General features: G+C 51.9%; 2 protein-coding genes across 3 annotated transcripts in view; one reads left to right on the top strand and one right to left on the bottom strand.

Moving 5' to 3' along the window:
• The first annotated feature begins 14377 nt into the window (after positions 1-14377).
• Positions 14378-18036, top strand: LOC119104905 (uncharacterized). 2 transcript variants are annotated; one of them, XM_037228642.1, is made up of 3 exons: positions 14378-14537; positions 15235-15335; positions 16255-18036. In XM_037228642.1, exons 2-3 carry the CDS (start codon positions 15276-15278, stop codon positions 17884-17886), a joined length of 1692 nt encoding a protein of 563 aa, XP_037084537.1. In that variant the 5' UTR covers positions 14378-14537; positions 15235-15275; the 3' UTR covers positions 17887-18036. The 2 variants fall into 2 exon arrangements, with proteins under 2 accessions (XP_037084537.1, XP_037084536.1); XM_037228641.1 differs by having other exon boundaries at positions 15220-15335.
• A 2594-nt stretch (positions 18037-20630) lies between these two features.
• The window catches only part of LOC119104350 (cubilin), a 34983-nt gene continuing 33009 nt past the window's right edge, over positions 20631-22604 (bottom strand). Inside the window, exon 9 of the mRNA XM_037228045.1 lies at positions 20631-20664. Within this exon, the coding sequence (XP_037083940.1) occupies positions 20631-20664 (34 nt within the window). The remainder of the gene's footprint in view (positions 20665-22604) is intronic.

Here is a 22604-nt window from a genome sequence, read left to right as displayed (position 1 = left end):
GCCCAGCAGCGCTTCCACCGGGCCGCGGATCGTAATCGGAATGTCGAGATCAGTGAGATAAGGCCAGCTGTTCTTCTCGGCTGACCAGCCCATTGAATGATTCGATACATTCAGAGTCGGCGTCGTTTGGACGTCTCTGATAACGTGCCTTTCGTCGCTGCTGCCCACAGGCTGGACTGAGAAACTTACGCGCCGTGATTGGAGCCGCTCACTTCCGTTTAGCGATGCTCAGGACCAGCCCGTCCGAGGGCCCCGATATACCGAGCCGGTCACAGAGCTCGTCGGCCACCAGCGTGACCTGGCTCCCGAGATCCAGGAGAGCGTGGATCGTGTGACTCCCCGAGGGACCGTGCACGGTGATTGGCACTACTTGTAGTAGAACCTGGCTGCGTGGCTCAGTCGCCGCTGTGCCGACGTGTTAAGCGTCTGTAGCCGGCGGCGAGCTGTCAATCTTATTGTGCCGTGGGAACACTCGCATGCCAATGTAGAGCAGCGTATGATGCCGTCTCCCGCAGCGCTCGGCTTCGAATCTCTTGTCTCGCGGGCAGCTGGCGCTGATGTGACCGCAAGACAGGCAGTTAAAGCAGAGTCCGCTTCTGCCGACAAACTTTGCCCTCTCGCTCACCGTCAACGCCAGGAATGAGTCACAGCACTGTACGTTATGTGCACCTTGGCACATGGCACACGCGTCACGTCCCGCGGCTGCCGGCGGGTTAATGGTCGCGATCTTCCGCGATTTTACGGCAGTTACAGCTGACGCTGTGGCGAACACTCGCTTCGGTCGGCCTTCTTGGTTGTTGCCTTCGACATGAGGTGACGGCTTGTGGCCCGCCTGTGTCGAGGCCACACGACCAGTAGCGACATGCCGACGCAGCCACCCGTCGAGGTCGATTAGAGTGGAGCGAGTGATGCCGTTCTACACGACATACTCTCCCCATCTCCATGCCAGACTGGCAGGAAGTTTGTCGGCCACAGCTGTGACGTTTGTGGCGGCGGCGAGGTCTGGTTCGTACTGCAGACACTGCAGGACGCTCACTGCAGTGCGCAGGTCTCGTGACAGCTCGGTCAGAGCAAATAGTTTACCATCTCTGACCGGTCGTGCCGAGAGGAGCTTTTTCATACTTGTGTGTGTCACACGCGCTGGGTCGCCAAATTCCTCTTCTAGCTCACGCAGGGCTGCACCGCAGAGGCTGGTGTCACAGAGCATTCCACGGGCCGCCTCTTTCGCCGGCCCAGTCAGGTGTGCCTGCAGATACATCAGCCTCTCAACGTATGTGAGGTCGGCGCGGTCGTGCACCAGCGCCTTGAACAGGGCGACCCATCTCGGCCATTCGAGAGCGGAACCGCTGAACTTGTCTAGCGTTATCCGCGGCAGATGGGGATTCACCTGCCTCTCAGCAACGGTCTGGCGCTGCAGCAGAGGTGCCTGTGCAGGCGAGACATTGGCAGGCTCTGCACTGGCTGGTCGCACGTTCGGTTGCAGCTGGGAGAGCCAATCCCTGATGCGTGCGGCTGAGACGTCCGACTGCGGTTGCTCACGCAGCTGCACGGGAGGCTTAGCTGTAGCTGCCGATGGGCCTCTGACGAATGACGCAGCGTCGCCGGCGCGCAGATATTCACGCTCCTCCTGCTCCAGCAGCTCCAGCTCCAGCTGGCGGCGCTCCGCTTCATCCTTCAGCTCCTGAGCTTCGAGAGCTGCCTTTGCCTCCTCCTGTTGCCGCGCCAGCTCCGCCTCTGCCTCTGCTTGTTGCCGTGCCAGCTCCGCCTCTGCCTCCGCCTGTTGCCAGCGCCAGCTCCGCCTCTGCCTCCGCCTGTTGCCGCGCCAGCTCCGCCTTAACCGCCATCGTGCGCTGCCCCTGTACCGCCTGGAGCTTGCTCAGCGCAGATCGACGGCGAGCTTCGCTGAGGCGAGAGGAGGCTGTGCTGGCACCAGCCTCGCTCCGGGTGCGGTAGGACGTCCTGCTTCGTTTTGATCTTGCATCACCGTCTTGTCCTGACCGGTTGTCAGACATCACTGATAACACTGCGCTTCGTCGTCACTGAACACTATAATCCGTTCATCAGCTCACTTATATCCTGCCCGGAGGCCCAGAATGTTCGTGCGAAAGAGTTCGTTAGTATTCTGGAGGACCACGACTTGATTCGAAAACAGACGTTGAAAAGGAAGAGTCTCTATTAGCCAAAGAGTTGCAAGGCAAAAGTAAGAGGGGCGTTGGAAGGGCAGCGTCGCACACTCCGAAGTCTTCGTCGTCGTCGTCGTAAGCGCTGACGCGGCTCGCGTCGAGCCGCGCCGTCGGAGCCTGAACGTGGACTGCTCGGCAGGGGCCGTGCGTCCCCGCCCGCGTGTCCCCATAAACCTACGTGGCCCGCATATCGGCTCCAGATGGTGGAGACCTATCGGCAGAGGAGCCGCTCACACCATCGCGGAGACGCCGCCGCCGCGCCGGCAGCGGCGGCCCGTTTGCTCGCTAACAGGGGCCACGCAACATTGTGGGGTCCCCTGGAATTTGGGGCTCTTCCAAAAAATCCTTGCATTTCGGTCATTACATTTTAAGACGTCGTATGCTACATATATATATATATATATATATATATATATATATATGCATTTATTTGCTTGTTCATTTATTTAATAAATGCGGAAACTCATCTTACTGTGCACAGCCCTCTAAAGCTAGGCGTACTTCGCATGCATACGCATAGGGCTCACTCATTTTCTACAGATCATGTTAAATGCTGTGATTTTGAGGCCAAGTGTTTCGAAACAACAGGCAAAATAGACTTAAGTTGGCTGCTAACAGCCATCAAAACCAAGCATGGACTTGATTCCATAGCTTATGTTTTTAATGCTAGCCGGCTGAGCGATATAATCAGCAGATGGTTGATGACTATGCAAAATTTTCCCTTTGTTATAAAGGAGTACAACACATCCTAGCATTCAATATATTGTTGTGTACGTGATAAGTTGCCTTCTGTCCTGCCAACGTAATCACCGTCCTGGTGGCACAGCGGCTTAGAGCGCCTGCGTTGTGAGCGTGTACGCATTTCGTGTTAGGTTCAAATCTCAACAGCGGCTGCCTTTCTTTGGTAAGGAGGCCTTTTATTTTCGCGTCTGTTCCCGAAGCTACGTGGTCACGTGACCCGGCCAATCACAGGCCGGGGAGTAGGTCACGCCTGGGGTCGGGGTCGGCGGTGGATCAGTGGTGGTCCGGGCGGCGCCGGGGATGTAAGCCAGCTCACGTTGATATCCACGACGTAGCTGGCTCCTTTCCCTCCGCTCCCTTTGACTGCCACTCCGGTCCTTCTACCCTCAGCTCTCGTTGATATTCACGACGTAGCTGGCTCCTCTCCCTCCGTTCTCTTTGACTCCGACTACGGTTCTTCTGCCCTCCGCTGTCGTTGATATACACAACGTCAGCGTGTCCTTGTCAACATTGTTATTCACAATGTTGACACATATTTAGTGGCCGTTGCTGTTACCGACGACTGCTACCTCCCCCGGGAAATATAGCCGCCGTGTACTCGCATCAAACGTGGTGTAAGCGATGTAGGAAGTCAGGATGACTTCATGCCTATATGCTCCTGTGATTAATATACCCCATTTTGTTTAAACGTCTTTGGTCTACTGGAGATTAAATCGAGCCCGCCCAACATAACAATATGTTAAGAACGTGATGCACTAGCATAATGGGTGTCATACACTCAATAGCCTATGGAAATGACATACGACGTCGGCGTCATGTAAAATGACGTTCGGCAATTACGCGAAAAAAAATTATCTGCGCATATTCGACTTCTGCTTTAAGGTGAAGTCACCAAGGCCAATAGGGACGAAACCTAAGCGATCATGGGTGCCGCGGGAGGCTAACAAAGTGGCTCCCGTCGACCAGTATAGGGTCCTCCGGGCAAGCAAAAAGAACCCAGGACCAACATGGTGGGCCCCTAAACAACCGGCAGTACCCCGGTAGGCTGACATATAAGGCACCGGCCAAAGCACAGGACACTCCGAGCAAAGTGGAATTGTCCAAGACCAGGAATCCGTTTTTCTGTGCGACCAAGAGTACACGGGCAAGTTAGCAACACGAACCTCGATAGGAGTGAAGAATCCTCCGCGAATGAAACCAAAGGGAGAGATCCCTCAATCAAAATAGAGGGCCCATGAGCATTGTGTGTCTCCGTGCCTTACCTTACAAGAGCCCAAGCAACAGCACAAGGTCCATTAAGCAAGTGGAGAGAACCCGAGACTTATGTGAAGAGCCCCTAAGCAACTGAGCGTACCCTGGCATATGGGACCCCGGAAAAAGCGTACAGAGCCTTTCGGGCGGATGAAAAGAATCCGAGAAGGAAAACCTGATTGATCTACAGTGCTCAGGCATGGAGGCAGACAGCCTCCTAACAGCACATTGGGCCCTACAAGAACATGCAAATAGATCAAGGGAAACGTGGAAAACTCCTTCGCGATAAGAATAACCTGACAAGTAGACATATAGGGCCAGGGCAACCAACAGGGTAATGCCTCTAGACAGCTGAATGAGCCCCAAAATTTTCCCCCACCAGTACTTTCTCAATCAGCGATGATAAACTTCGGGTGGGGGAGGGGTCAATTTGGCCCCCCCAAAATGTTGGGAAATAAGAAAGCTAGAGATACCAAATCTGCCGGGTGTGTTGACCTGTTCGTAAAGTACAGGTGTTGTACGTGTGTTGACCTGTCGAAAAGTGTCCCCAGGACCTAGATAACTGTTTCTAAGCAAAAGGTCACAAGCCCAGTTAAGATCAGTGACCTTGTTTGATCTTTTGAGGGTCATGGTGGCCAAAATCATACAGGACTGCTCTGAGTTTTGCATTTGAATAAGAGACAAAGATTACGCTAGGCAGTATGTTCCTAAGAACAAATGCGACCTGGGTATTCTTAGGTCAATGACCCATTCTGACCTCTAAGAAGTCAATGGAAGATGTATAAGGCGGTTACTGTTATCAATAACTTCGAAATGAACACCAGAAACTATCTGATACAGGAAGCCCTAAAGTGATAAAACAGGTTGGTTTTTGACCTTGGTCTGACCCTTATACTTGACCTTAGGTCAACGTAATTTGCTAGTTCAATATTTGTGTTGCCTCAGAAAGCATCTCAGAGATGTATGGCTTTGTCAAACACTCCATTGTTGCATCAGATTGAAGGATTCCCTAGAAATTGCCTTCGCTGAAACCATGGCCTGATTTTGACCTGCCATAGGTCAGCGACCTTACAAGGTGCATCTAAATTTATCAAATCAAACGATTCGCTATTCAATTGTCTACAGCTATGCAAAATTTGGCGCGGCTACGCCGCGCTGTTCGGAAACCATCTGGAAAAACTTCGGGCAGGGGGGGGGGTTCAATTTAACCCCCACCCGAGCGCGTGTTAACAGATGGAGCGCGCTAAGGACATACGGCCATCCGTTCAAACGACAAATACTCACGACGCAATATGTAGGGCTCTGAACGATCAAGTGCGCCCGAGCAGGTTAACATGTAGAATCAAGAACTTAAGGCCCTCCATTCAAATAGGAAGCACCCAAGACGTAATGTAGAAGACCCCGAATAATGGAGTGTGCCCGAATAGGTTAACAGACAAGATTTCCAAAAAGAGCGTGGGGCCCCTCCATTCAAAAAGGAAGTATTCAAGACCCAATGCAGAGGACCCCCGAATGATCCAGTGCCTCAGGGCAGGTTAGCATATAGAGCCCCCGTCAAGAGCGTAGGGCCTTCCATTCAAATAAGAAGCACCAAAGACCCAATGTAGAGGATCCCCGAATAATCATGTATGTCCGAGCAGGTTAGAAAATAGGGCTTCCAACAAGAGACCCCAGAATGCCCCAGAATGATGGAATGTGCCCGAGCAGCTTATCGGAAGTGGCCCGACAGGAGTGTAGGGCCCTCCATTCAAATAAGAATACCCAAAACCCAGTGTGGAGGGCCCCCGTTGGATGGAGTATACACGAGCAGATTATCAGGTGGCCCAGACAGGAGTGCTGGGCCCTGAATTCAAACACCGAGATCCATTATATAGGGGCCCCCGAACAATCCAGCGTGGCCGAAGCGGTGAACAGATGGGGTTCCCGACAAGTGTGTAGGACCCTCCATTCAGATATGAAATACCCAAGACACACTGTGGAGGGCCCCCGGACATTTGAGTGTGTCCGAGCAGGTTAACAGATGGGGGCCCCGGCAAGAGCGTAGGGCCTTCTGCTCGAATATGAAATACCTACTACACGATGTAGAGAAGGACCCGTGGAAGAGCCGTTCTCTGTGGCAGAAGAGGAATCCGTGGAATGGTCCATGATTGACAAGAGTGCCCCGGCACGCTAACAGGAAGGGTCCCAACAACAGCGCAGGGTGCCCCGAGCAATACAAAGAAAAGAAGGGCAACGTGGAATGCTCCTTAACGATCGAGGTGATTCTGCAAGTGGGCGTATAGTTCCCCCGGAAACAGCATCGGCTCCTTGACAGTGAAATCAGGCAATTAAAATTTCATCAAATTAAAATTTCCAGTTCACAACTTTCCAATCATTAATCTCTTTTTCCCCTCACTTTTGCTTACAGCTGTTCTTGGTCGCCTGGAAGTCCAGAGGTATCCAGGTTTGTTGCGTTTTGTGTAAACAAACTGCACCTGTTCGGCCGGCTGTGCGGCCCGCTCGGAGCCATTGAGCCCCTTCGGGGCCCAAGGCGGGCCCATAACCCCGTGCCTTCCTGCATCCGCTCCTGGATCTGGGCCATTGAAAGACTTAAACACGTCAGAACCAAATCAAACAAGCTCGTAAAGTGAATATTAAGCAACTGGGATAGCCCATGAAAAATGCTCCATCCACGCAAACATATTGATAACTTTACAGATTACATCAAACAGCTACACTTACAATAGTGTGAAGACAAGGAACTCGGGCACACAGCCCACGCCCGCGTCAGATACCCAGCAACGCCGTGCGATCGACGCCGCCCAACGCGCCGACTTAGCAGCGGTGGCGTAACCCAACACAGGTTCCCCGAAATCCCGCCAGGCGACGGAACGACCACGGCTCAGTGAAAAACGAAAACAAACTCCCGAGTGCAATGTCGCAGTTGTATTTGGCTTCAAACTTTATCACTTAATTATCGCATGATTTGCCACTAAAATATCACTTGCTGATGCCTACCACACTATACAACTGACGAGAAAATAACCAGAAGAGTTCCTTATGAACAAATATTCCAGTCAATGCCCTCAAACTTAAGATTCACCTACCTTTTACCTAGCATGACTTAGTTTGAACCAACTGCAAACGTGACATGATATCCGGGAGCTTGCCTTTGTTTTTGCACTGAAACCTGATTGGTCGCCTGGCGGGATTTCGGGGCACCTGTGTTAAATTACGCCACCGCTGCTGAGTCGGCGCGTTGGGCAGCGGCGGTCGCGCGGCGTTGCTGGGTGTGTGGCGCGGGTGTGGGCTGTGTGCCCAAATTCCTTGTCTTCACATCATTGTAAACGTAGCTAAGACAGAAAGTCGTTCAGTGCATTAGCGAGGAACATGATTCACATAGATAAGACAGTAGTATTAGCCTTATGCCTCGGAAAAACCATCCACCAGCCGGACGTCTATCTCTACGGGCACAGCAGCTGCCACCACCAGTCAAGCTCCTGTTGAGAGACGCAGCAGTGGAGCGGGACGGGGACCCAGCTTCCCCACTCGGTTGAAGCTTAGCGTGGACCCAGTTTCTCCACGGGGCCCACTTCCCACGCCGAGTTTCCCACAGGAAAATTGTGGGAATATTCGTAGAACATCACGGGTTCGCATGCAGATACTGGGGACGGAAAGTGTTACCTGATACGATGTGCATGCTTGAAACTTGCCTATTTTTTGGGGCCCGGGTCACCCATGGAGTGTTAATATGGAACGCAAGATTATGTAAGAAAAATGGCCCAAAAACTCCAGATAAGCATTCGAAACTAGCGTTGCCATGCGCCCACCCGCACGAGCCAGTTATGTTTGGATAGCTGCGCCCCTGGTGCTGCACGTGAATAATGAGGTGCAGGTGCCTTGCCTTCATTCATTCATTGTCATTTGCGGACACGAAGACCTGTCCTCCGCGGAAACAGTGTCATCGCAATAAATGACAAACTTGTGTCTTATTACCCCATTATTTCAGAACGACGTTCAAGCTCGACAGCCACCGTCGCCCTGCGGGAGCTAAGTCTGTTTTGGAAAGAGGGAAAGAACCTTCCAGATCGGAGTAGAGGGAAACCGCTGATGCGATCTACGAGACCTGCCGAGAGAAAGACGACGAAAGAAGGTTCGTGACCTATCAGATTTTCTTTGGCAGCTTGGTGTCTTTTTTTGCTACCAACATGCCATAAGCCATGTTCTAAGGTCTGACCTGTCAGTCCATCGAATCCATGTATGCCATCACGCCAATTTTTCGGAACGAGTGGTACACAGATCGTCAACTAATCCGTCTCTATCGTCTCTATCTTGTCTCTGCCGCCAGTCTGGCTGTCCGGTGCCAGGCTCGACCCTGTCTCCATGGACACTTTAGGCTGCATTAAGCCTTGCCAGCACGGGAGAGGGGGGGGGGGGGGCGGCATGCCATCTCCCCTAAGGTGTATTGAAGAGAGAAGGGGCTTGGGGGCTGGACACTAAGCTGCTCGCTGTTTGAGCGCTGAAATTTTGGCCACGCAGTTTTGAATACTTTTACACCGTCGTTGGAATGTTAAAGTGGATAGCTTATCAGGCCATTGACCTGTGACATTGTTCTCAAGGATCTGCGGACTGCAGGCCTGGAAAACTGGAGCCCTACGGTACTTAATAACCCTTTTACTTGTGCAGAGTTTCTTATGGCACAAACTAGTTGTGACATGACCCCATTATCCCATGGGCAAAGTGACGAGTGCCGGTGACGGTCAAGTGTTGGTTCTGCAAGCACTCGGGGAAACATTTTTACTGGTGTGAAATTTGACGATGCAGCTTAGATAACTTGTTTCAAAATAAACATTGCTTTCACGGCAAATCAAACTCTCTAGTCCGATTAAAAATTAAAGCGATTTAGTGGTCATGGACGCACTGTTGCGTCCTTTTAGCAGGCTCGTTACGTTACTTAGATATGGGCTCGTGGGTTTGCTCCCGTTCGTTTTTCTACCATTATAGGTAACGATGACCATTGCAAACTTCTTTCTACGCGGGCAGTGGGACTTGCAGTAAAAGTATCGATGCGTGTGCTGTCGCTGTTTATCAAAACAATGCCACAGAATATCGTGAACCGAGTCAGCACGTCATAGAGACCGGCCCAAAAGGACTTTTCTCTGTCCTCCAATCCAACTTGTGTGTCAAGGAGTGTCACCACTTCCAGGGAAATATGTAACGTCATGCATTTAGATCATCACCCCCCCCCCCCTCCCAATAAGTCTCAAAGGGCTCCCACAGTGAGTGCGCCCATCCTATTGCGTCAGCGGTTCCCCGCCCCGTCCCCGCCCCGTCCCCTCCCCCCAGATCCGCTTCCAAGCCTAGCGAGATCACCGGACGCCGGTTATCCCCTTGGCATGAAATCCTGCTGACGTCCCTGGCTTCGTCAATAGTTTTAAGATGACCTTGCTGTTCAGAAATGTGGTTTCAAAATCCCCATGCCTTCTCCATCCTTCCAGTGTGCTCATGTGTGACATTTCATTCATTACTGTGCGTTTTCGAGTTGTCCTAGCAGTGACCGCGACTTGGCCTTCGCCGTCATAAGCGTCATACCATATCTCGGGGCCGCAGAACTCAGCGAGACCCTGGCGAGAATGTGGAAGTTAAAAGCCCGGCCAGATATCTTACAGTAGCCGCTTCACCTGTTCGTACATGGTTAAAGTGATCCTCGATTGTCTGGTTGCAGGAGGCTACAGGCAGATAATGTGCATTGTTAATGAAGCATCAGCGAACCAGATTCATTATTGCAACTGCTTATCGTTGGTTGTTGGCTGATGAATCAGTTTCATTAATATGAATGCTCAATGTTGGTTCTTGGCTCTTGCAAACAACAAAACCATTACCTTCCTTCAGATATTCTACCTCCTGGGCCAATTTTTGTCAATTTCTCTTAACATTTTCTCATACTTTTAAAATTTAACCCGATTGTCTTGAAAGGATGATATCGGGTTTGAAGTACGTGCTAAGCATAGCTTGCTGCCTGCATCCTGACCCCCACCCCTGCCCCCAATAACGCAATTCCAACCGGGCAGTTATTTTCGCCTCCGGCCTTTTCTCCCGACAGGAGGGGCCTTTATCGCGTCATGCAATGTTGTGTCCACGGCCGCCCCGGGCGAGGTTGACCGTATTTGGCCAGTTGCCAGCTGACGTCACGCCAGGCCAATCAGCTCTCTGATGGCCGGGCCAATCAGCTCTCTTTTCTGACACTCAAATCCGGCTCCAACGGACTGCCGAGCCCGCCATCGTGCCCCTCGGCCACGGGGCCGGCGTCGCGACGGCGGCGCCGAGATGCCGACCTTAGTGACGTAGTGCTTAGTGCTTGTATGGTCTCACAATTAAATTGCTCCAAGCTCGTGGTGCAGTCTTTTATCTGAACAAGTACGTCTACGTAAGCATTTGAAGCTCTCCTTTTGTCTTTTCAGTTTGGTAGTTTTTTGTCTTATGGTATGGTTTTGTCATAACCTTGTAGATTGATTTATCTCTCGCATGTTGTGTTCGTGTATACGAGGAGGGCGGGGGGGGGAGGGGTACAGCGGCGATATGTGCTTGACATCACCATAACCCATTGGCCACGCTAGACGTTAGCTTACAGCCTGGCTGGACGTACACTGGCTGGACGCACACTGGCTGGACGCACACTGGCTGGACGCACACTGGCTGGACGCACACTGGCTGGACTCACACTGGCTGGACGCACACTGGCTGGACGCACACTGGCTGGACGTACACTGGCTGGACGCACACTGGCTGGACGCACACTGGCTGGACGTACACTGGCTGGACGCACACTGGCTGGACGCACACTGGCTGGACGCACACTGGCTGGACGTACACTGGCTAGACGCACTTTCACGCTGCGTGTCTCCATGTATAACAGTTGCTGAACCCCCGCGTTAGCGGGGTCTTAGAACCGCGGCCCTCATTTTTTTTTTTGCAGGCCATGTCAAAACGCGTCGGCTTACGCACCTGAACCCTTACAGACGGCGGCCGATTGGATGTGTCATAGTGGTGATATGTATCGCTCAGTGTTAAAGGCGGTCTACACCAGCCTTTACAATGTCCTAGGAGCGCGTCCACACACCTTGCGATTGACGCGCAAGGTGGTGGCGAGTCATGAGTTTTTTGTTACACGCTCACGCACATGCGCAAAAGCCGCTCTCCACACACTTTGCGATTGACGCGCAAGGTGGTGGCGAGTCATGAGTTCTTTGTTACACATTCACGCACATGCGCAAAAGTCGCGCTCCCAGCCGCTACGGGCTTTCGAATATATTTACGCATGGTTCGGACGAAATTAATTGCTGTCTGTTTAAACGTCTTGAATGCTAAGAATGCTATAACATCCAATGACACCCATGCCCGATAACTGACCGCAAGCCGCTGGATCCCGAAGCTCAAGTAACCTTTATTCCCAGCTTAATGGCTTTACTCCTCATTCTTGAATGTGGCATTTCACTTTAACCTGGCAAACTTGCCAAAGAAGATTGAGCACTTCCGATGTCGTTGCGATAAAGCCAAATCGTCTACCGCTTCTCGTCTCCTCCCTCCTCTCCAAATCGTACTCGCCTCCCGTATCCTGCCGTCTGTCTGTATGTCTGTATCGTCTCTTGCCCCTCGCCTCCCCTGCTCTGTCTGTCCGTCTGTCTCGTCTCTTGCCTCTCGCTTCCCCACTCTGTCAGTTTTGTCCACTCTCGTCTGTGCCCTCTCGTTTTTTTCGTCACTCTCTCGCTCTCACTCTCACTCACTCGTCACCCGGTCACTCTCTCTCCGTCTCTCGCACTTCTTTGCTATTCCGTTTCTCTTCCTTTCCCTCGCCTCTCCCCTGTCATCCCCTCACCGTATTCCCCCATTCCCTCCCCTCGCCGCCTCTTCACTCCACCTTATCTCGCCTCACCTCACCTTAACACGCGCTCGGGTGGGGGTCAAATTGACCCCCCGAAAGTTTTTCCAGAATAGTTTCCGAACAGCGAGGCGCAGCCGCGCCACATCTTGCATGATTGTAGAAAATTGAATAGCGGATCGTTTGGCATCAAAAATTTAGATGTACCTTGTAAGGTCACTGACCTATAACAGGCCAAAGTCAGGTCAGGGTTTCAGCAAAATCAATTTCTAGACAATCGTTCAATCTGGTGCAACAACGGAGTAGACCAAGCCAAACATTTCTGAGATACTTTTTTAGGTAACACCAATTTTAAATGACCGAATTACGTTGACCTGGGTCAGGTACAAAGATCAGCCCAAGGTCACCATCAGCCTATTTTTTACACGAGGGATTGGAGAATGGGATAGCTTCTGGTGCACATTTTGAATTTATTGATAGCAGGAGCCACATTATACATCTTCCATGGACTTCTTAGAGGTCAGGATAGATCAGTGACCCGGGTCAAAATTTTGTTATTAGAAAAATTGCCGAGCATTATCTTTGTCGCTTATTTAACTCCAAAATGGTAGCCTTGTATGATTTTGATCACCATGACCTTTGAAGTGTCAGATAAGGTCACTGACCTTAACTAGCATGTGGAATTTTGCTTAGAAACGGCTATCTAGACTCTGGGGCGCTTTGGAGACCAACCTAGAAGTTGACATTGTTTTACCTTATTTAACCCATAGGTCATGACCTAGGAACCCTTAACTTTGACCCAAGTGAGTTCACGTGTAGGCCAACACATCCTGTGAATTTGGCGTCTTTAACTCTCTTAGTTTCCGAGATCTCAAGAAGGTCAAGTTGACCCCCACCCGGGCGGAGGGTATCTAGCCGGCCACCCGGGCGCGTGTTAACTCACCCCACCCCCGCTTGTTTCTTGGATGGTACAATACGCGCACGTGGTACGACCAGTAAAACAGTCTATCCTCCAATCCATTTGTAATTTCAGATAACGCAGCGAAGACGCTGCCCTGGCTCCTTAAAGAAGGGAAAAGGCATTCGTAGCATTAGACGTAACTTGCGCGAACATCCGGAGTCAGCGTCCTGAATTTGCGGTAATGCTCAAGTGCCGGGTGGTCTCTGCATGCATGAGTGAGGAGGAAGCTCTCCTTTTTTGGGTCGTCTCACTCTTTGTGTTTTGTTATAAGTATGCCCGGTGCTGCGTGACTGGAATGCTTCTGGCGAAACATGCACTGGGAATCAACGTGCAGCTCTGCAAATCTGCCGAGAGGCTGATGCAGGGCATCTGGGCCCAGGGGGGGGGGGCAGGTTCCAAAAAAGGTCACAAAGGGCCGCGCCCTTTTGTGATGGCCGCACTGCTCGGCTGAGAAGAAGCTGAGAACATTTGTGGCCAGGGAGGCGATTCTGACGTGTTTTTTTTTCGCATGTGGTCGGATATGTGGTTTGATGCGGTGTGCACGTGAATGATGGTCGACATGCAGTTACATCAGCAAATGGCATTACTTTAAGACTAAGCGGTGGGAAGGCCGCAAATCAGATCATGGAGGTGGCGGATACAAGACGCGTCACAAGCGAGTGTTAACGGTGTTAAGGAAGTCGCCTGGAGGCGCCAGAGAGGCCTTCGGAGAGAGTTACGGTCGAGTTTTGGCGGCGTTCGCAGTGATAATGCTGGCGTCTGAAGGGTGTTTCTACGGGGTCTCACGAGGACGGTCTGTTTGGGTGGACAAACTCGACGTCATCAGGATTTTATGTGCGTTCTGCAGGGGTCATGTCCGCGTTAACAGAGTATTTGCTTCGAGATTGGCAGAGTCAAACGCCGCTCAGCCGGGCGTTACGTGGATCATGGCACCCCTTGAGCTGGTGTTGCAAGGGATAGAAAATGCGATACTCCAGGAAAGGAGTCATGGTTTCTCTCTGGTCACGTGGGTGCGTCGGTTTAACATTCCAGTGTTCGAAATTCAGGCGATTTGGCTCGCGTGATAACTTTATCCTTTGACTTCCGCTTCCTGTTATGGGCTGCCTGTTACCACGATTTAGCAAGAAAGATGTCCAGTTGCGTCATGTGGTAGCCGCACACAGCCAGACAGAATGCACGCCACTTAAGAAAAGATGCTTAATTAAGTTTTTTGTTGCAAGTGAGAAGACGTCGGAATTCAGGATCAAAAAGGATAACTGAGGTCCCGCGGACCGGTTTTCTGTTCCACAGCTGCCATGGCGGTTATTGGTGTCGCTGACGTAAAAGGCGCTGCGAGAGGACTGGATAGCGGCATTGTCGGGAGTAGCACAGCGGCGTCGGAACCGTGACCAGGGCAGTGACGGTGAGTGACGCCTCTGGAGCGAGTCCGTTGCCACCACTGGGGCAGCTGAGTGCGTCGACGCAGGGGATCCAGTCTGTCCAAGAGGAGGAGGAGGGATACCTGAAAGCGTTAAATAGACGGACGCCTCTGGCGAAGGAGACGGTGAGTTGGCGCGCTGTACGGTCAGACGACTGGGTGCAAACAAATAACGCCTTGGTCCGGTGGCTGTTCAACACTATGGCTTTGGAGTTCTTGCGCTGAGGATAATTGACCTTCCGTTTGTCAGAAGTTGCTCGCTGAACAAAGGTTTTTTGTGTTCAGACTGCAGACAGTTCGAAGGTCGACATTTCGTAACGTAACTAAGGCTCGCTTACTAGCGTCGTTGGACAAATATTTGTTGGCACATTTAAGATCAGCTGTTGTTAACGTAAGCACTGCCGACCAAAGTGCCGAACAGCTTAAAGCTCACGGGCGTTTACTCTCATACTGAGCACAACGTGTGTACAAAAGAAATGGCCCTTTTGAAAACCTGTTACCAAAAACATGCACGTGCTTAAGAATGAGCTGTTTTCCATATTAAGCTTATGCAGAGTATACTCTTTCCGTGATACCTTAACAAAAGCAATGTCTGCGCAGACTGAGGAAAATTTCTTTGCTAACGTGTCTTAGTTTTCACACGTGATCTGTTTTGTTAATCGAGTTCCCTCGTCACCATAAGCACTGTTCTGATGCGTCAAACCTTCTCAATACAGCCCATGTTTTCTCAATGCCGGTTTTCTCTAGTCCCTCCTGGTATGCTGAAGGTCGGTTAATGCCAAAACATAAACCCTGAGCTCACCCACAGCCTGCCGCACTTCAGACATCTGAGAGCCAAGAGCCGTGGGTGGCACATCCAGAACAATGCATCTGAGAAATGTGACCATCTTTGTCGCCGGTGCTGTGTGCTGTCTTCTTTTGCAGGTAAGCACACTGCTAGATAACTGCAATAAATATCTTAAGTATTTAAATATTATATATATATATATATATATATATATATATATATTTATAAATGCCTAAATATCGCTAAATCCTACGATACTAGTATAACGTTTACTTCACCGCAACGATGACTTCAAAACAATGTTTTACATTTGTATGGGTTCTAAGCTGAACAGCTATCGCTGATATCATTCACTGCAGCTCGCAGCCCTACTTTCTGAGGCCTTAAACCTCCCCAGCTTCTAAACTGTACGCCCGCAAATGTGTGCGGACCATTTCCGGGAGACAATTTGCAGGTCATTCAGGCCGCTTTAATAACCTCATTCAAATTCTGCCATACCATTAGCCATGCGACGATCAGGACCAATAAAAAGGTACTTAGCGAGTCGTTCATAACTGTTGCTCGTAGGCACCGTTTCCAGATATACCGGCCGTTAATTGGCTCTCAATCCATATTGTGCAAGGCGCAATGACATAATGAAACCATGACGTTTGATGAACATTTTTACTTAACAGAGAAAGTCTGGAGTCTGTCTGAAGCTGAAGAAAGTCTGTCTAGAGCAGTTTTTCACTTAAATGTAAACCAGTAGTTGAATGCGAGTATATTTCATCATATGTGATGCTTGCTTCAGCGTCTTTACATTTGGAACAGCTTGTTTCACCGTTTTATTGTTCGGTTGCGTAAAACCGCCCATACATAACGTCTGCCTGTTTTGCCAGCTACCGCGTTTTGTACAAAATCAAGCATTCTTCAGCTCGTCAGTTTGTTCTTATGAACAAGAGCTGATTAAAAGACAACCATGACATGCCATGTGACAAGACAGACTGATCCTCACAGGCGGTTACAAGAGCCATGAGCCTTATCACCGCCTGGCTGACTTTCGTACCTCGTCCGTAGGCGGGGCCAGCTCGCAGTCTCCATCTCGCGTCAGTATACAACTCTGGGAGATACCCGAGCGCGAGCAACGCCGGCAGAAGCGTCCACCACTCTTCGACATACGACGACAACCGCGGATATTCGAGCGATATCAGCAGAGGTGGCTCCACCTATGGGTCACGCGATATCGATTTCCATGATGAGACAGATTTGCTCGAGCACTACGACAACGATGCCACCTATGGGTCACGCGATATCGATTTCCATGATGAGACAGATTCGCTCGAGCACTACGACAACGGTGCCACCTATGGGTCACACAACTTTGAAAACCGTGATAAGATAGATGCGCTCGAGCACTACGACAACGATGCCACCTATGGATCACATGACATCGATTTCCATGATGAGACAGATTCGCTCGAGCACTACGACAACGATGCCACCTATGGGTTACACAACTTTGAAAACCGTGATAAGATAGATGCGCTCGAGCCCTACGACAACGATGCCACCTATGGATCACATGACATCGATTTCCATGATGAGACAGATTCGCTCGAGCACTACGACGACGATGCCACGTATGGGTTACACAACTTTGAAAACCGTGATAAGATAGATGCGCTCGAGCACTACGACAACGATGCCACCTATGGATCACATGACATCGATTTCCATGATGAGACAGATCCGCTCCAGCGCTACGACAAGGATGCCACCCATGGGTTACACAGCTTTGAAAACCGTGATAAGATAGATGCGCTCGAGCACTACGACAACGATGCCACCGATGGGTCACATGACATCGATATACGTGGTGGGACGGATCCGCTCGGGCACTACGACAACGATGCCACCTATGGGTCACATGACATCGATTTACGTGGTGAGACGGATCCGCTCGAGCACTACGACAACGGTGACACCTATGGGTCACATGACATCGATTTGCATGGTGAGACGGATCCGCTCGAGCACTACGACAACGGTGACACCTATGGGTCACATGACATCGATTTGCATGGTGAGACGGATCCGCTCGAGCACTACGACAACGGTGACACCTATGGGTCACATGACATCGATTTGCATGGTGAGACGGATCCGCTCGAGCACTACGACGATGCCACCTATGGGTTACACAACTCTGAAAACCGTGATAAGATAGATGCGCTCGAGCACTACGACAACGATGCCACCTATGGATCACATGACATCGATTTCCATGATGAGACAGATCCGCTCGAGCACTACGACAACGATGCCACCCACGGGTTACACGACATTGATAACCGTGATGAGACAGATCCGCTCGAGCACTACGACAACGATGACACCTATGGGTTACACGACATCGATTTACATGATGAGGCAGAGCCGCTCGTGCACTACAACAACCATCCCACCTCTAGATCAGAGAGCTCCGTGCTCCTGGAGGAGGTGGGCTCCAGGCTGGTGGCGGGGCTGATACCCCGAATCAAGAACGGACCGGACGCCGGGATGGTGACAGGGCCGCCACCCGGCTGCAGCACCTTGGACTGGGTCCGCAGGCTGCTAAATGGCCAGTTGACGTGCCTGCCGCCGAAAGTCCCTCCACCCTGCCCCGAATGCTACTCAGGGTGCGGCTCTGAGTGCTGCTTTACGTGCTGAGTTCGACGCTGCGGCTCATGGCGCAGCGTACGCTGATACGGTCGCTGACGACGCGGTGCGCACTGATTGTCTCCTCCCCTCCGCCGAGTCCTCCCCTGCGGCTAACGACCCCAGTGCTAAACAGAGCGGGAGGGTCCCGCTGGCCCGCTTGCTGAATATATATATATATATATATATATATATATATATATATATATATATATGTATATATATGTTTATGTCTAAATATATACAGACACACACATATATGCATATATGCATATAATGTGTATATCCTGAATTTACAGAACTGAAACCAACGTAGCTTCAAAAAACTTGGACATCACATGCTGGTGACCAACCAAACTGGCGCTTAAGCAGTGCCAGTTTATTGCTGTGACGGGAAAAAGCCGACATATTTTGAGGCAGGGTGCCCACGCATATCCATGTCCCAACGATAACGCATGATTCCGCATTATTAATGCTCCTCTCAGTTGACCGCTTGTCAGCTTAGCTTGCGTGGTCGCAAGAAAGGTTAAAGCTACTCACCGCTCTTTTTGGTATGCGAATCACGCCACTAACAGGGAGCGAGTGCTGTCACCTATCGTCAACCTCGCGCATGTTGTGTCTTTTGTTGCCTCAAATGAACATCATCAGCGGTCGTCCAGTTTGGCCACCAGCAGTGCACAAGGCGCATGTACCACACCAGGCGGCGGCTGTTGGGCATCCAGGCATTTAAGTGCAAGTATCTGATACCCGTATATGAGTATCTGATGCACCTGTGTGAGTGCCTGATGCATCAGTTGCACGCGCTGGGCGTACGCTGCTGGTAAGGTCGGAGCAGTGTTTGCTGTTTGTAGCTTCTGTTTGCTGTTTGTGGCTTCCATGTTTGTAGTAATCTCGCGCGTGCCGTGCTGCAGTTCTGTATTTCCGCAACTGCTCTGGTAAAAGTCATAAACAGCTTTAAACGTTGATCGTGTTGTGTTCACCAGACGTGCTGGAAGTGCAGTATCTCGATCACGTATTGGCCATTTTGTGAGGACTAGTTTGACCTGGCTCCGAGCAGCTCATTCTTCATAACTCCCTTGAAGATGCAGTATCCGACCATGCTATGGTGGAATGCATGTATATGTAACAACTAACGTATCCATGCAAGTGGTGCCAATCATCACTGATCATCCACAAAGATCACTGATCAGTTTGCAGGCTGAAGATCCAGTTCTGTCCTCAGGGTCTGGCCTAATGACGCCTAATAATCTAGTCTTCAGAGTCTTGATAGTTGATATGACCGTTAAAAGGAGGCCACCATTTGACCACAAGCTCGAGAGGCAAGGATTGCTTCGGATTAGTGTTCCATTACTCATACCCATGAGTAATACAAGTGCTCGCCAAATTCGGGGAGGACGATTACCAATCTCATCCACGTTATCATTCGAAGTCTAAAGATCCAATACCAAGTTCCCAGAAATTCTGTGCAGTCATGCCCCAGATCTTCCCCTCCCCCCCCCCGCACCCCCCACCCATTGCTAGTTCCAGCACCCGGCTCATGCCCATTAGTGGCCACCGAGAGTGCGGCCTCGCTGTGCCGCTCACGGCCTGCTGTGACGCTGGGAGCTGTGTCCAGACCTGCTGTGACGCTGGGAGCTGTGTCCAGACCTGCTGTGACGCTGGGAGCTGTGTCCAGACCTGCTGTGACGCTGGGAGCGGTGTCCTGCCTGGCTCAAGTCTCGCATGTTTTCAGTCTGCCTTCGCGGCTTGGGGTCTTGCCTGGGATTGTCGCGCTTTGGAAATGCCCGAATTTGCCGCGTGTGAAAAGCATTTCCATCCTGCATCGTCGCTAGGGCGAAAGGGAGCAGTCCCCACACCTATAGGAGGCGCACCAGACGCCGCGCGAGAAAGTTACCCGATATGTCGCGATATTTGAGAGGTGCCCCAGACTGCCTCGCCACTGGAGGGTGTCTCGATATGCCGCAACGCCCATAGAGACGACCTGGCTGTTTATAGCAATGCTGAAATCGACCACCGTGCATGTCGTGTACGGTTCCAAATCGCATGATGCATGCGCCCTGTTTATTTTTACTTCTTGGCATTCGTGGAAATGTACCATGCAGCACGATACTGGGTGCGTTGAAATCCGGACATCCGGCGGCGGAGATCGGGCGACCCACTAACGGACGGCGGAGACCGGGCCGCTTACTGACCGGCGGCGGAGACCGGGCCGCCTACTTACCGGCGGAGACCGGGCCGCCTACTTACCGGCGGCGGAGAATAGGCTGCCTACTGACCGGCGGCGGAGAATAGGCTGCCTACTGACCGGCGGCGGAGACCGGGCCGCCTACTTACCGGCGGCGGAGACCTTGCCGCCTACTTACTGTTGGAGACGGGCCCCGGAGGCGGAGACCGGGTCCGGCCTACTGACTCGCCGGCGGAGACCGGCCACTACTGGGCGGCGGCCGAGACGGGCGCCTACTGACCGCGGCGGAGACGGGGGGGGGCCGCCTACTTACCACCGGCATGCGGAGGCCGGGCACCTACTACCGGCGGGGAGACACGGTTCGCCTACTTACCGTCGGAGACCGGGCGCCTACTGACCGCGGCGAAGATAGCTGCCTACTGACGGCGGAGACCGGCCCCTACTGACCGGCGGCGGAGACTGGGCCGCCTACTGACCGGCGGCGGAGACCGGGCCGCTACTACCGTCGGAGACCGGCCGCCTACTTACCGTCGGACGGGCCGCCCCTTACCGGCGGCGGAGACCGGGCCGCCTACTTACCGTCGGAGACCGGCCCGCCTTCTGACCTGCGGCGGAGACCGGGCAGCCTACTGTCCGGCGGCGGAGATCGGGCCGCCTACTGACCGGCGACGGAGACCGGGCCGCCTACTGACCGGCGGCGGAGACCGGGCCGCCTACTGACCGGCGGCGGAGACCGGGCCGCCTACTGACCGGCGACGGAGACCGGGCCGCCTACTTACCGGCGGCGGAGACCGGGCCGCCTACTTACCGTCAGAGGCCGGGCCGCCCACTGTCCGGCGGCGGAGACCGGGCCGCCTACTTACCGGCGGCGGAGAATGGGCCGCCTGCTGATCTGCGGCGAAGACCGAGCCGCCTGCTGACCTGCGGCGGAGACCGGCCCGCCTGTTCATCGCCCGCGGCGGGCCGCTGACTGAGGACTCCCAGTGACGTCATGCCAAGTGTAAACAATGATTTGATGACTTCGGCCCGTATATAGGGCTTTGAGTTTTCATCGGAAGTAACTTTGCAAGAGAGCCGAGTAAGGTAGTAGGGTAAGTAAGTAAGTAAAGCCAGGTAAGTGGGTAAGGAAGTAAGTTTGTAAGTAACTTTGTAAGAGGCAGGGGCGGCGCCAGGGATTGGAGGGCAGAATGCTACTGTTGGAGTTCCTGGAAAAATTGGAGCCTGCTCATAGGAGGCCTCCCGGGCAGTTCCGTATTCAAGGGGGAAAGGCACCGAGGGCATGTGCCACCTTATCAAACTGTTACGTGCATCCATATATACAGTTGTTTCGTGTATCCATTATGGACATAAGTGATATCAAAAATGGGGCCTTCTGATTTTGCAGCAAGCGGTCTCGCCTGCCTAAAACATGGCCTTCTTTTCCAGAAAAGGGCTCCTTGATGTATATAGGGCTGTCTCCATCTAGAACAAAGGGCCTTCGATTCACGAAAGGACCTCCAAATCCAGCGAAGAGGCCTCGTCATCCCACGTGATCCGCGCCGCGGCTTTGCAATGCATACATGCTGCAAGAGGTCTCCTGTTCCGAAAATGGGGCCTCCTGGCGTGTACACAGAGGAAGCATTCCCCTATAGAAAGCATCTTCTGTAGGAGGCACCCTCCTTTGGAGTGTGGCTTCTAACCCGGAATGAGGGCTTCCTAGTTTGCAACGGGGCCTCCAGAGTAGGCCTACATTTCCTAAACATAGTGTTGGGTCTACTTATCTAGAGCACGAAGAACATTGTTCATGAGGATAATCTCATCGCCCGGAAACGTTGCCTCTTGATGTAGATAAGGTCTTTTGAGCCCGACTTTTTACTCTGTGTCTCAGTTATGAGCCGAATTTCTGAACTTTGGTAATATGCTGATAGCTACAACGCCGTTAATTTGGTAAAAAAGGGGTTTCCAAGTGGATTTGAGGATGCAAAAACATACTCCCGTCCCTCCGTCGCGAGTCAAAGTTTCATTGGTAGCCCACAGACCATCCAAATTCACGTTTTTAGAGCCGTACGTCTTGAAAGACATACACACATATGCAATTGGCCAAATGAGCCAACATTGCCCACCGACTTGGCATTCTGCATGACCATCCATCCTTTGACGGAGTCTCCAGGGCAAACCACGACTTCGGGTGAAGACATCTGCAGTCTCTCGGCTCAATTGAGGCCACAGATGTACGCCGGCGTGCGTGATTGGCGTCACAAATCATTTGTAATTTCTCTTACTCAGACGCGTTCCTTTAGCCCTCTCAGCTCTGCCCGTGAGGTCACGGGTGGTAGAAGTGTGCCTTTTGTCGCGGACCGGATTTCGGCAGACTAAATTATCGCCAACAGCGTAACGCGGTACCATATGACATAAAACGGTTCTGAAGCCCATGCAGCCCAGAAGCGTCCTAACCCCATTATCAAAAGTTTCACTTAAGACCGCGATTTTCAATATCATACACACAATCAAAACGCGTTATTATACAATGCCCTTCAACAAACGCCAGGATAACTGCTGCTTTAAG

Source organism: Pollicipes pollicipes, unplaced genomic scaffold (assembly GCF_011947565.3).
Source record: "Pollicipes pollicipes isolate AB1234 unplaced genomic scaffold, Ppol_2.1 Scaffold_6052;HRSCAF=7182_pilon_pilon_pilon, whole genome shotgun sequence".
NCBI classification, from domain to species: domain Eukaryota; kingdom Metazoa; phylum Arthropoda; class Thecostraca; order Pollicipedomorpha; family Pollicipedidae; genus Pollicipes; species Pollicipes pollicipes.
This window is presented reverse-complemented; position numbering and strand designations above follow the sequence as displayed.

Coding starts and splice junctions, on each gene's coding strand:
- LOC119104905 (XM_037228642.1), top strand. CDS start 15,276: ATGCATCTGAGAAATGTGACCATCTTTGTCGCCGGTGCTGTGTGCTGT. Junction 15,336..16,254: donor TGTGCTGTCTTCTTTTGCAG/GTAAGCACACTG, acceptor CCTCGTCCGTAG/GCGGGGCCAGCTCGCAGTCT.